This window comes from Polypterus senegalus, chromosome 9 (assembly GCF_016835505.1).
Source record: "Polypterus senegalus isolate Bchr_013 chromosome 9, ASM1683550v1, whole genome shotgun sequence".
Lineage (NCBI taxonomy): Eukaryota > Metazoa > Chordata > Cladistia > Polypteriformes > Polypteridae > Polypterus > Polypterus senegalus.
Window position 1 is genome coordinate 122867713 of NC_053162.1, and position 14455 is coordinate 122882167.

A 14455-nucleotide genomic window follows, 5' to 3' on the forward strand; every position below is an offset into this window, starting at 1 on the left:
GCACCAAGCACCCTTAAGTCCAGGCCTTCCAACAACGCCTCTCTTTCTCTGACCGCCTCCACTCCTCTCCTCAGAACTCTGTCCTCTTCCACCTGACTCCAGCTGCCGAATGGAGGGAGACGGCCCCTTTTATGTTTACCCGGACGTGCTCCAGGTGCTTCCAGATGAACTAACGCCAGCACGTTGAGCTTCCATGCTCTGTTCCTGTGGTCCCCATACCAACAAGGGCGGCAGCCCTCTTGTGGTCTGGAGGAGGCGTAGTCCCTCTTCCGGTCCTTGCAGGTGTCCCGGCTGGGTACTGACCCCAGCCACTCGTTACAGATTACAGAAAAAACTCCAAAATAGCAACTGTTTACAAAACCCTGTGCTGTGGTACATCCTGTCACACACAGACATATAAGGCAAATAATAAACAAGCCCCTTGTATACCACAGTAAGACAATGAGTTTAGAGAAAAAAGTTCTTTAAATGTCCATACACAATGCATTTTTAATGTTACTGTTTTTCAGTGGGGTTTTTGCAGAGCCATACTTTAGATCCATGGAAACAATCATCCATCTTCTCTTCTGTCAGGCCCAGCCAGGCCCTCTCCCTGATTCACCCCAAAAGAAAAAGACTCAGCTATTCTTTTTTCTTCTGTAGAAATGAACCTGATAATATACTGCATGTGATGTTGTTACTGCAAATACAAGCGGTCTTTACTAACCTTCCCTCTGGCACTTTTTGCTGCCTTTATCCCTTGTGCTTCCTGTATAGCCCCTCACTCTTTTGTTTTAACTTGACCCAGAAATCAGTTCCCCTTTACGTGCAGTCCGATGGCTTCTATTAACTAAATGGTCTCTTATGTAGTATTACCAGAACTACAGACCACAAAATACACATGGCAACTGTTACATATTCAACCTAAACCTGTTAGCAATATATATTTTGAATTACTTTAAACATTTAACAGGTCATACCCATAACTAGGGTTGTGTTGATAGCCAGTAAAATTGTTTTGTTTCCCATTTATGAACAGTGATATCACCATTATAATACAAAGGACTGATTCCCACACATTGGCATAACAAAATTGTTTCTGTTAACCTGTTTTAACCTTAAAGCATGGCAGCCTTAATGATAGTAGATCTCCCTGCAGCTGGAATGTTCTTCAATAATCTATTTGTAGGATTTGTTTAATTTAATTCCATTTCTGTACAAGTGATATTAATCTAGAAAACTTGTCTCATAAAATAGTCATCTGTCAGTGCATTTTCTGGGCTTTCTTGTGACAAAAGTGTGACCAAAATCACTACATCCTACTTAGCAAACACTGACACAGTCATTTTAGAACAGACCAAATAAATATGGAGACAAAGCATTTACTTTCTGTAGGAGCAGATTTCACTGAACAGCAATTTTTTTGATTCCTGAACACTTTTGGACATATCTTAAGGATGATGGCCTGCTGATTAAAAAAAATATACCTTTTATAAATTCCTATTTAAATACCATTTTATTGTAATTTCCTGTTTTATGATTTTTCACCTGGCATATCATGTTGTTTCGATCGTACACTGCATCAGTTTTCCTTTGAAATAAAACCCACTATGCCCTGCAGTGTCAAGAGACTGAAAAGCACCCACATGTCATCTACAGTGACATGCTGCCAACAATTGTGACAGGCAAATGCTTTGCTATGGCTGTTCTAAAATTGCTCAGTATAGCAGATCATTTCAACAACTATTTTGTGCACCAGACTATCATTGACAAGTTATAAATAGTCCAGATATTCATGATCATCATGAACCTTTAGACTAGGGATACCCGTAAAATGGGCAAGGAGCAGATGCAGGATTGTCATAAGTAGTATGAAGCTGACACCAAACATGAACATCACTTGAACTTGGAAGGACTGAATCAACAGAACATGCTTCAGTTTTACTTTTTGTGTCGAAGTCTGATGACCAGTTCACATTATCATCACTATCACTCGATTCGATCGATGGTTTAGTTTTAGTTTATCCTAAACTTAGCTTTATGGCATTTTTGTTGAAAGCCCAGCCCCACTCATGAATATCGATGATTTAATTTAGAGTTAACATAAAATGACAACACACTTAGAAATATTAATCATTTTTTGCATCATAATGTTCTTTGGTCAATGAGATGGCAGCAAAATGCTGTCCCAAGGGTGTTTTTCAAGCTTAACACTGTAAAGGGCAGATCATTCCAATCACCCCTAATCTGACTCTAAACATGCTAAATAAATTCAAGAAAGGTTTATTTCATGTTTCTTTAAATTCCTGACTAACTCAGTCTATTCAGAATTATATTTGTGTTCAGCTTGGAGCTGTCTATTATAATCACCACTTAGCAATTCTGTTAAACCAGCAGATGGTTATGTATTCTCTTTTTGAATTTCAGGAAAAAAAGAACTGAAGTGATTTCAAAACATTAAAAAGTAATACTTATGAACACAACACATATACTGACATGGGCCATAAAAAAACAGCCATACAAGTTGGGTAGATGTCCAGTTACTGATACTTGTATTGTAACTGTTGTAAATATAAAGGACAGAAATATTTGCTTGTGCACTGGCATAACTTGTTAGCAAAGAAAATCAATAGATCTTTATCATATTTTAGTATGGAGCACCTAGCTGATGCTTTTTCTTAAAACCCATACCAGACCGGCTCATAAATTGGGAATACAATCTTTGTAAATACCTCTTGCTGTGTGCTGGATCTACTAGAAATAATGGCCCAGATATATACTGTATGCATCATGTTTCTGCTTTGTAATTATCTGGATATGTATATGTAGGCCTATTTGGTATTTTACTCCTAAACATTGAATTCTTCTTTCTCATATTTTTTTTAGGTATTGTCCCCGGTGTTCACAGGAACGCAAGAAGAAATAGACCAACAGGGGGTCTACATTCAACGCATGGGTTATTCATCACTATGTACTGTGATAATCGTACTAAAGAATGAGCCACACATTTTGTAACTGGCTTAGGAATTGAAGCATGGGCCCCTAACTGTTTGACTGTTTAGGCTTCTGGCCAAGTAATGATGCTTATTTTCTACACATCATTATTAGGTTTTCCTGATTTAGACTGAAGTAGCATAAAGTGTCCTACTAAAGCACTAAACATTCAACCTGAGCTAGAGGCTGGAGTTACAATGTGCTGAAAGTAAAATCTGAACCTCTCCGGGTTCAGGAAGAAATCCAACCTTTGGCACAGAGGTAAAAAGAATTTTCTTAAATGGTGTTTATCGATTTTTCTTTATTGACAATAAGATACAGTACTTCCTGACTTAATTTTTATCAAGCGATGCTGCATTTTCATCTCAGTGGGAAGCATTAAGTAGTATTAAATGTCAGCTGTTCCCCTATATTGTTAGCAGTCTTGGGGATTTTGGAGTTGCACACTGCGCGCTGCAAGCCCTTTTGAGTTCTGTTTCAAGACAGTGGCTTTGGGGGGTTGTTGCCCCTTTTGTACAGCATTAATTCTAAACTGTCTTATCTTATGTGCAGCTTACCGTCAATCAGACTCCTAATAACCCCACAATTATATTGATGTCCTCGAATTATTACAAGCTATACTGTAACAAAATATTTTACTAAAAATGGCCTAATGCATGATTTGGGCACATTTATCCATTCACCAGCAGTAGAATAATGAATTTAGAGGGAGAGAAGACAAAGGTAAACTGTATATTTTGTGAGAAAATGGTTCTGGTATCCTTGTTAGTTAGAACAGTTTACCTGATATCATGTTGACTCTACATAAACTTTTTATATGGTGTGGATGTAATTCAGCTCGAGGCTACAGCAAGCCCTGCCCTGGAACCAAAGGGTTTCTGGAGTCAACTCCATTTTACTCAAACACTGTAAGGTGCATCCAATTTATGTGCAAGTATTATTTGGAATATTCTTTTTTTTATGTGTATTCTTATTTGACTCAGTTGGTGCTTAAACATTTCAGTTTACTGTCTTTTTAAACAATGTACAATGCTAACACACTTTTGTAAAAATAAACTAATAAAACAGTAAAAATACTAAGATTCTGTTTAGAACATGTTTTAAAATTAAAGGTTATCTTTATATAAAATGTTTTACCACTCTGCAGGTAATACAAGAACATTTAAAACATTTTTTTCCAAAACATTTTGTTCAAACAGTAATAATTTTCAGCAATACTTTTTATAGAACCAAGCAACAGCCACATGATACGAAATATTCTCATCCATCTCAGCTGTTATATCTTATTAGATTATATTCTTATACTAATAAAAGAAAGAACATTCAGATTAATTGATGATAAAACATTTTTTGACAATTTTCAGTATGATTTCCGTATTGCTGGTCTGGCTGTTATAACAAGCTAGTTTGGGTAGTTAAGTGGATCAACCATCCTGATTTCAGCTTTATATTACTAGCTTGTCAGACAACAAAAAATATTCAAGATAGAGTCCATTAAATGAGAAGAGAGATGAGGATTGGCTCCCTTTTTTATTTTAAATGTACTTAAACTGTGCCAGCAGATTGAGGTGCTTTACTCCGGGCTTTCTGCATCTTAAATTTCTTTAACTTGTTTTTAACCAATTTCCCTTTCTTAGGCTTTTCCTTTGTCTCTTTTCTCTTTGCTGATACACTTTTTATGTCTTTGACTCTGGCTGTATTCTTCATACTTTTTCCCTTTACTGAGATCTTTTTCTTTTGATTTTCAGATGATGTAGAGACTGCATTTTTATCCTTTTTAACGTTTTCACCAGAAGTCACAGAAGAAGCCTTTTCTGATAAGTCCGTCTTTTCCTCTTCAGCAGGGATGTTCTCAGATTCTAGAAGAGATAAAACAAAGTATTCAATTTTCAGGCGACTCCCACTTGACACGCTGTATCGACAACTCACAACTTCTAAAATATAGCATAGTTTTGTCACATCACCCAAAATTTTTGATGTAAAATACAAACACCAATAACTAGTTCCCAAAATGCCAGCAATTCCTGAGAGGCTTACAAAGCATTGATGATGTTTATTAAGAAGACAGATCTACTACTACTACTACAACAGAGTATCTAAGCTTACCAGGGTCTAAACTTTCGGCAATTCAGCTGATATGAATGTGTGCATAAAGGCCCAGGATTTTTCAAATCATCCAAGTTTCAATTAAATTCCAGCAAGAGACTTGAGTTTTTTACTTGCAAAAGGAACAAACTATTTTTGACATGGATAAATATGTAGCAGTTGTCATTAATGCGGAGGCATAGCTAAGTACAGAATGTAGTTTATCACCATTTTTAATTATATTGTACTCCTTTGTACAGCAAACTCAACTACATAATAAGCTCCATCTCGGGAAATCCAGCAGAGCATCAGATAGTTGTTTAGCTGAACAGTAGAACCCACAGTTTGTAATTCCCAGCATCACATGTATACCTCCCAGCTCTGCTGTCAGAATGATTTACCACTGATGTGGCTTGCAACACTAATATTTTGATCGTTATCAGAAATTGAGTTAATCATGGTCAACTTCTTGATCATAGAAATGTGGTTTGCAGTTACACTCTCTTGTGCCGTGTCATGAAGTATAGCTGCTAGGAGCATGAAGCGACTCTTAAGTGAGCTCTTGGCAGATGCAGCACGTGTGTAACAATTGCTGGTTAGTGGTGGATATTCTCCAGGAGCCCAGCTGCACACTTCCATAGCTCCACTCTGTTGCTGAGCCAATCCACTTCACAACTCCAGTAATATTCAGCTGCCTTCACATTACAAGAATACCCACAGAAATAGTGTTATAAAGAACTTTTGTGCATTCAAATAGTGAGTTTTACACTGCTTTGAAAAGACACTTTGTTTTCTTCCCCCTCTCCTTCCATACCTCTGCGGGTTCCAGATGGAGTTTTTGCTGTTTTAAATCATGTGACATAAAACACATAATCATGTTGCATATTTACCAGAGTTTCTGAATCACAGAGCTCTCAAGATCGACTAGTACCCTTTTCAATGTGCCTGCCAGAGGTACCTCTTTTACCACCATTATCAAAAGCTGCTAGATGTTTAAGCATAAGGTTACTGTACATGCCAGTGGTTCAGTTTAGTTTAAATTTGTGATTTAAAGCAGAGTAAAACTGTTGCTCTGTTTTTCTTAGGAAGTTCCTCAAAAATAAGTAATAAAACATCCCCTCAAGATTTTTCCATCACCGGACATTTTCATTGCAAAATTGGGTTCCAAATGTCTGCAGGGACAGAATTTGTTACTTGACATTCACCTGTATGTCAGTATTTAAAAGCAACTGTAATTCACTAAGTGATGTAACACATGCAAGATCGCTCTTGAGTTTTAAAATATTTGAAATTGACAAAATATTTCCCAAGATATTTTATTATGTCCTCCATTGTCCAACATGCTATATCCTAACACAGGGTCACGGGGGTCTGCTGGAGCCAATCCCAGCCAACACAGGGTGCAAGCCAGGAACAAATCCCGGGCAGGGCGCCAACCCACCGCAGGACACAAAAACACACACACACACACACTAGGGACAATTTAGGATCGCCAATGCACCTAACCTGCATGTCTTTGGACTGTGGAAGGAAACCCACACAGACACGGGGAGAACATGCAAACTCCACACAGGGAGGACCCAGGAAGCAAACCCAGTTTTCCTCACTGCGAGGCAGCAGCACTACCACTGCATGTGTTTATTAAAATGTAGATACATATTTTTATTTGTGATCCAGTTAAGTCAAAAGGCATATCATACAATTGTGTTTAAAATAATAGCAGTCTGACATCACTAACCTGATCAATCACTGTTTTTGGTAGAAATTATATTTCTACATGGCAAATAATTTACTAGTAGGTGTAGTAGAGTAATAGAAATCCAACAAACCCAACAGTCGTGACATGCATGCTGCTGATTCTGTGTAATTGAACCATTAATTAAAATGGCGTGTTCAAAATAGTAGCAGTGTGGAGTTCAATTAGTGAGGTCATTCATTCTGTGAAAAAACAAGGTGTCAATTATGGCCCCTTTTTAACCCTTCGTTACTTGGGTTTCATGAACTCTCATAAAGTGCTCAGCTGGGATGTATTGCACCCCACTGTTATTTATGGAGAAATGATAGTAAGAAATATTTTAAATGAAATTTAATCAATCTTTACTAGGTCATGTAGCATTCTCTGGCTTTTCAGGTTTACAAAATCACTGTCTAAAATTTCCTTTTCAATAATTACAGGTGGGAATAAAAAAAGTTTCATGTCTCTATACCATATATATTCATTGTCCGTTTCAAAAGTGGTCACAGTTCACAACTTCATGGAAATTTCTACTATTCCTGTGTTTGTTGGGAACTTGTGGTGCACTGATTGCAGGTTGGGACCAAATGTTCCATGCATATGTATTTACTGCAAGAATGGCACTGAAATCTTGTTTTTCTATCTTTACTCCTTGGACATTCCTCATAACTTGCCTGTTTTTGTTTCTTTCCTGGTGGAAAGCCTAGTATTCTCTTTTCTTCACTTTCTTTAAAGGAATAACACATTTGATACATTTTTCTTCATGTTCTGATTTAGAATAGAATGTGCGTGTTCCCAAAGCATTTGCATGTATGGAAATAAAAATTATTATAAGTATTTTGAGCTTTATTCACTCTTTTTAAACACACTGCTATTATTCTGAACAAAGCTGTATTATTTGTATACCCAAACCTTTTCCAGTCCCACGCACAAAGGTGACCATATATGACACCACTAAAGATGCACTGAGAGGGGGAGAAAAGGTTTTATAACTAAGCCCCTGACATAAAGAAAAATAGTCATAATAATAGCATCGACGTTCTTACCTGTGTTCACCTTTGGAATCGTATTAGAAAATTTTTTTAATTTGGCAACAAAAAACCCATCCATGTTATGAGTGTGGGGGTAGAAGCGTCTTGTCAGTTTAAGTGATGGATGAAAACGTCGCTCTTTAAACCTACAGGTAAAAACAAAACCAATAATATAATAATGTGGCAGTCACTACCTGTTTTCTGCATGAGATCAGACTTTCCTGTTTTCAATCCAGTCATCATTCTTCACTGTGTCGTATTGGCTTAAAACCCTTTCTATTGGTTACTCAGTTGCTAACCTTTTTTCCACAGATCTTGAGTAATTAATAAGACATGCTCTTGTTTCTGTTTATAATAATACTCAAAACCTTATTAAACCCTATTCAAATGAATCTAACCCACTTATTTCTTCTTTTTTCATTTCCTGGAGTCAAAGTTACCATTTTCTTGCTCTTAAAAATCTTTTCAAACTGCATTCAAACTTGGCTTCTTTAGCACACAATATCTCTCTAGAGAAATCCTGTTTTTTTCTTTTCACTTTACTTTCTATAAATATTGATACCTTCACCAACTGGACATTCACTATATACATTTTATGAGTACACTAGCAAAATACTCGCGCTTCACAGTGGAGAAGTAGTGTGTTAAAGAAGTTATGAGAAAGAAAAGGAAACATTTTAAAAATAACGTAACATGATTGTCAATGTAATTGTTTTGTCACTGTTATGAGTGTTGCTGTCATCAAGGATTTGATATATTATTTCTTAAATCAGGTTTGTATTTGGAGGATGTGTTGTGTTCAAGTTACATTCCGTGTTTGTCAACCGTTGTAAAGATAACAGGTTTCATTCATCGAAGTGTTCACTACCCAAATCGCTACTCGTGAATCTAAGATGGTTAACAGGCATTGCCGGTATTAACTTGTGGATTTGCCCGAGAATATTTAGCGTCAGCGTGTCTACAAAGTTGTGGATTTGCCTGCAAGTATTTAGCGACAGCATGTCTATTAACTTGTGGATTTTTCTGCAAGTATTTAGCGACAGCGTGTCTATTAACTTGTGGATTTTTCTGGAGTATTTGGCGGTAGCATCACGAAGTTGTTTTCGTCTTGCTGCATCAGAAAATGGACCACGCCTCCTTTTTACTGTTTTCTCACAGCTTGGATTGCTGCTGTCATAATCGGTTTGAGTTTCATGGTTTGTTTCAATTATGACAGTATTTGCAGGACTTGTGTTGAAGTGACATTTGGCATCTGTCAAGCGTCGTAAGCATACAACCGGCTTCATCGATAACTTCAAATCCAGCTTTTGAGAGTTGAAACATTCAAAACCATCAAACTGTCCACTACTCAAATCGTCACCTGTGAATCCAAGATGTTTAAGAGGCATTGGCAGTTCTCCAAAGGTGTAAAATATTTGGCCATTTCGGGAACATTTGAACGAGACAACCGAACAATTCAGCGGCAGTCATCAACTCACATGCAAAAGCATAGGTGAAGGGCTTAAGCATTTCACTCTTATAGTACTCCTGTGTAGTATAATTATCTCCTGTACCGTCATCAGTCCACACCTTGAACCTGTCCCAGTCATTCAATACATAAGACATAATGTTCCTCTGGATATCAAGATTGAGCCTGATATGACCGTGCAGTATGTAACACAGAGAATGTAAAAGGTAGGCGCCATCTCCGGGCATGGAAACCACTCGGTAAGTGACAGTTCTTTGATCGATGGTGATCACCTTGATAGACATGTTAATGGGGGTACGGTTGGAATGATAAAGGAAATTGGTACCTGAACAATGTAAAGTAAATCTAAAATACCTACACAATAACTAACTATAAGTGTAATAAACGAACAATAAAACAGCAGAGAAGCCGTGGATTAAATGAAAAGGCTCAAGTTATCAGCAACGAGACATGAATACCGTGGCGAAGCAAGAAAGATAATGAAGAGACCAGAGCGACGGACGGCCTTATATGGGCATGCAGCCAATTACGTGGGAGGCGTGGGGATGGGGGACGCAAACTGCAGGCTATGGATGCATATATGTACGTAAGTAGGATTCAGTTATGACCGTTACGCATAGAATTTCAAAAATTTTGTAAGTAACCGGTAAGGAATGAGCCTGCCAAATCAGCCTTCTACCTACACGGGAAGTTGGAGAATTAGTGATGAGTGAGTCAGTCAGTCAGTGAGGGCTTTGCCTTTTATTAGTATAGATGAGGTGCTGGCATTGAATTAAGACGCACTGGACTCCATGATCAAATTTCCAACACATGGTAATAAAGTGCACCATCTAGTCTGATCAGGACTCCAGTTTACTGTACTGCGGATGATTGTAAGGTGTAAACAGAGCTTAGCAAGCAAGGGATAGTAGAAAGAAAAGAAAAAGAGCATACGAACAGTAATGGACAGGAGGTGGAAGTGTTTGGATTATAAATTTTGACATCATTACATTGTAATTACGAGTTCAATCAGCTTATCCCAATTATTCTGTGACATTTATCCACACCATTTATCTTGCTACACTGCATAGTAACAACTAAGATATACATTATTTAAGGAATTTAAACCTTTTTTTGGAAACACACTTGATGATAGCTGTATAATACTCTTTCAGACAGCTGCATTACCGGGCACTTCACAACGCAAACAAAGCTATAATATGACCAGTAGGAAGAGCATAAACGCATTCTGTCAAATTTGTACCTTAAAAATGTTGTATAGGTACAATATATAAAAGCAAGAAGGTAAAGATGGGTTTTGAGGCATGATTTGAAAATTGTAACTGATGAAACTTTACGTCAGAAGCATAGAGTGTCACACATAAGAGTAGCAGAAGGCTGTAAAAGAGCATTCCCTAAAAGATGCATAATGGGAATAACGGAAAGAAGAATATCAGATGTCATGTCTAACATTAGAACACTCTAGCCGAGAACAGGCCATTCAGCCCATCAAAGCTTGCCAGTCCTATCCACTTATTTCTTCCAAAAAAACATCGACTTGAGTTTTGAAAGTCCCTAACGTCTTACTGTCTACCACACTACTTGGTAACCTATTCCAAGTGTCTATTGTTCTTTGTGTAAAGAAAAACTTTCTAATGTTTGTGCGAAATTTACTCTTAACAAGTGTAAACTGTAAAAAAGTAAACAACTGTGTCTCCATGTTCTTGATGAACTCATTTTAAAATACAAGTCTCGATCCACTGTACTAATTCCCTTCATAATTTTAAACACTTCAATCATGTCACCTCTTAATCTTCTTTTGCTTAAACTGTATAGGCTCAGCTCATTTAATCTTTCCTCATAATTCAACCCCTGTAGCCCTAGAATCAGCCTAGTTGTTCTTCTCTGGACCTTTTCTAGCGCTGGAGACCCAAACTGCACACAGTACTCAAGATGAGGCCTCACCAGTGCATTATAAAGGTTGAGCATAACCTCCTTGGACTTGTACTCCACAAATCGTGCTATATAACCTAACATTCTGTTAGCCTTCTTAATGGCTTCTGAACACTGTCGGAAAGTCGATAGCTTAGAGTCCACTATGACTCCTAAATCCTTCTCATAAGGTGTACTCTTGATTTTCTGATCACCCATTGTGCATTCAAACCTAATATTTTTACTTCCTATGTGTAATACTTTACATTTACTGACATTAAATTTCATCTGCCACAAATCTGCCCAAGCCTGTATGCTATCCAAGTCCTTCTGTAATGATATAACGGATTCCAAATTATCTGCTAATCCACCTATCTTGGTATCATCTGCAAACTTAACCAGCTTGTTACTTATATTCCTATCTAAATCATTTATATATATTAATAATAGCAGCAGCCCTAGCACTGACCCCTGTGGAACGCCACTCTTAACATCGGCCAGTTCTGATGAGGTTCCTCGCACCATCACCCTCTGCTTCCTGTGTCTGAGCCAATTCTGCACCCATCTAAAAACATCACCCTGAACTCCCACTTCTTTTAACTTGATGCCCACCCTCTCATGTGGCACCTAATCAAATACTTTCTGAAAGTCAAGATAAATAATATCATAAGCTCCACTTTGATCGTATCCTTTTGTTGCCTCCTAATAGAATTCCAGCATGTTAGTAAAACACGGCCTTCCTCTTCTGAACCCATGCTGACTGTTCAGAATAACTTCTGTCCTTGCCATGTGTTGCTCAATCTTATCCTTAATAATTCCTTCATTAATTTTTCTGTGATGCATGTTCAGCTTACTGGCCTATAGTTGCTTGGATCGGCCCTATCACCCTTTTTATATAATGGGATGATATTTGCCATTTTCCAGTCCTTCGGAGTCTCTCCAGTGTGCAGTGACTTCCTAAAAATATGTGGCAAGGGTTTATATATGTACACAATAGCCTCCTTAAGAACACGAGGATAAATATTATCTGGTCCTGGTAATTTGTTTGATTCAGAAGTTGAAGTTTATAGCTTTTATCATATCTTTACAAAATATTACACTGCTAAAGCAAAGCATGAATATTGTAAATAAAAAATGAAATATATGTTTGCACTTCTCACCTGGTAAAACCTTCTTTTCCAAATTCTAGACCAGTTTGGACCAGTTTGACATTACGCTTTTTCAATGCATAGTCAACAACCCACTCATTTTCTTCTACCTAAAACAAAGTAAAACAACAAATAAATAAAAAATCTAATATTTTCATTTAGATTTGTGATAAAGGCTGGATTGCATTCTGTTGGGAAGTGCTATTTTTGTATATTAATAACAAAATTGTAAAACTATATTCAGGCATCTTCTTCTCTGTGTATTGTTAAAAGTGAAGATCCTTCTTGAAGTGGATTTGATTACAGAATGCTCAAGTATTGTGAAATTGTTCTAGTTCCCTAAACATACTTGTCAAAAACATTAAAAAAACAGATTTGGGTCCCAAATGAAGTTCATTCTCTCTCTCCAGTGCCCTTTTTCTTACCATTTTGTATTTTTTGTACTGGTAATAATGCCTCTCTTGCACTTTTAAGGTGGCAAAGCAGTTTCACTCAATGTCACCATGCAACATTTGTTTGGTATGTTTAGTTAAAAAATGAAGATCATAAATACTGTGAATTAAACAATTTCTACTCAATATCTTCTAATCCTTCCTTGTTGGACTGAAATGGTAACAGTATTCAAGGCTAGCTATATAGAAAGTTAACAATGTTGGATAATTATGTCTTCTACTTTTACAGAACTGTAAATAACATGATTATTATTTAAAATAGAGGTTGCAGTAGATTTTTAATCTACATAATAATTAAAACCTTTTTTTATGCTTAGATATGAGAAATCCAAAATGTAAAAATATTGTGATTAGTTTATGCCAAAAATTAGGGAAAAAAAGAGTGAAGTATGTGGTTTAGAAATACACCCCTCTATAATCAATAAGTCATATTAGCAAAGTCAAAAACTCCACACTTCATGATTGAAACTAGCCGAGTTGATCCAAAGTTGGGTTAGATAAATGTTTTTGTCACATCTAACTGACACAAAAGAAATTCACTGGACCAGGGCTCCCAAACATCTTTTTCAAACTTACACCCAACTTAAAAGGATAAGTTTGGTATTTTTCAAGTCAAAGGTATTTCTTCACAAAGGTATATATAGATAGATAGATAGATAGATAGAATATGCATTTACCACTCATAATTGTATGCTGAATTTAAGTATTTACTATAAATAAATAAAAAATACATATCTTGTCTTGGAGTTTTATAATGAAAATCATGTGGCATGAGGCCCAACTGGGCTTACCAAACTTACCAAATACATTAATTTTTCAAACCAAGAAGGTTATCAAGCATTGACATGCGTCATGATGTAATTTGCTAACACAAAAACAGCAATACTATGAGATTCAGTCATTTTCAAACAAGACCGCCTGTGTGCTCTACCTCAGTGCTTGTCTTACTCTACAACAAACTTTCACCCCCAGGGGTATCGCTTCCTCTCGAAAGATAAACTCACAATAAACTGTTCCTGCCACATGCTTGGCATCATGTTGCTTTAATTCTGTAATTGCATGGGAAATCCTCCTGTTTTCTAGTTATGCCCCAGGCCCAAAAACTTATATTATTAAATGCAAAGACAGGCTATGTATTTTTTTTTTAATTTATTGAAAACAATTTAGCATGACAAATACATATATGTTGGGTTAGGCTCTAGCTCCACCTCAACACTGCTCAGGATTAAGTGGACTCAGAACATGGTATTGTATGTTAAATGAATACAGTTAAGTCTTTTTTCCAATTTTAGTTCTGTACATTACCACAATGAATTTTAAATTAAACAACTCAGAGGCAGTTGAAGTGCAGACTATCTGCTTTAACTCAGTGGGTGAACAAAAAGATTGCATAAAAATGTGAAGCAACTAAAGCATTTTTTAACACAATCCCTTCATTTCAGGGGCTCAAAAGTAATTGGACAAATTAAATAACTGGAAATAAAATGTTCATTTCTAATACTTGGTTGAAAACACTTTGCTGGCAATGACAGCCTGAAGTCTTGAACTCATGGACATCACCAGATGCTGGGTTTCCTCCTTTTTAATGCTCTGCCAGGCCTTTACTGCAGTGGCTTTCAGTTGCTGTTTGATTGTGGGCCTTTCTGTCTGAA

At 36.9% G+C, this 14455-nt stretch overlaps 2 protein-coding genes across 8 annotated transcripts in view; one reads left to right on the forward strand and one right to left on the reverse strand.

Moving 5' to 3' along the window:
• ing4 (inhibitor of growth family, member 4) overlaps positions 1-4053 on the forward strand; it is a 52019-nt gene extending 47966 nt beyond the window's left edge. For all 7 annotated transcript variants that reach the window (XM_039763696.1, XM_039763698.1, XM_039763697.1 and 4 more), the window contains one exon: positions 2866-4053. In XM_039763696.1, coding sequence (XP_039619630.1) covers positions 2866-2905 — 40 coding nt within the window. In that variant the 3' untranslated portion in view covers positions 2906-4053. The remainder of the gene's footprint in view (positions 1-2865) is intronic.
• A 38-nt stretch (positions 4054-4091) lies between these two features.
• Positions 4092-14455, reverse strand: part of nop2 (NOP2 nucleolar protein homolog (yeast)) — a 34887-nt gene continuing 24523 nt past the window's right edge. The window contains exons 14-16 of the mRNA XM_039763704.1: positions 12364-12461; positions 7840-7970; positions 4092-4832 (exon numbers count right to left, since the gene is read on the reverse strand). Of these exons, the coding sequence (XP_039619638.1) occupies positions 4519-4832; positions 7840-7970; positions 12364-12461 (543 nt within the window). The 3' untranslated portion in view covers positions 4092-4518. The remainder of the gene's footprint in view (positions 4833-7839; positions 7971-12363; positions 12462-14455) is intronic.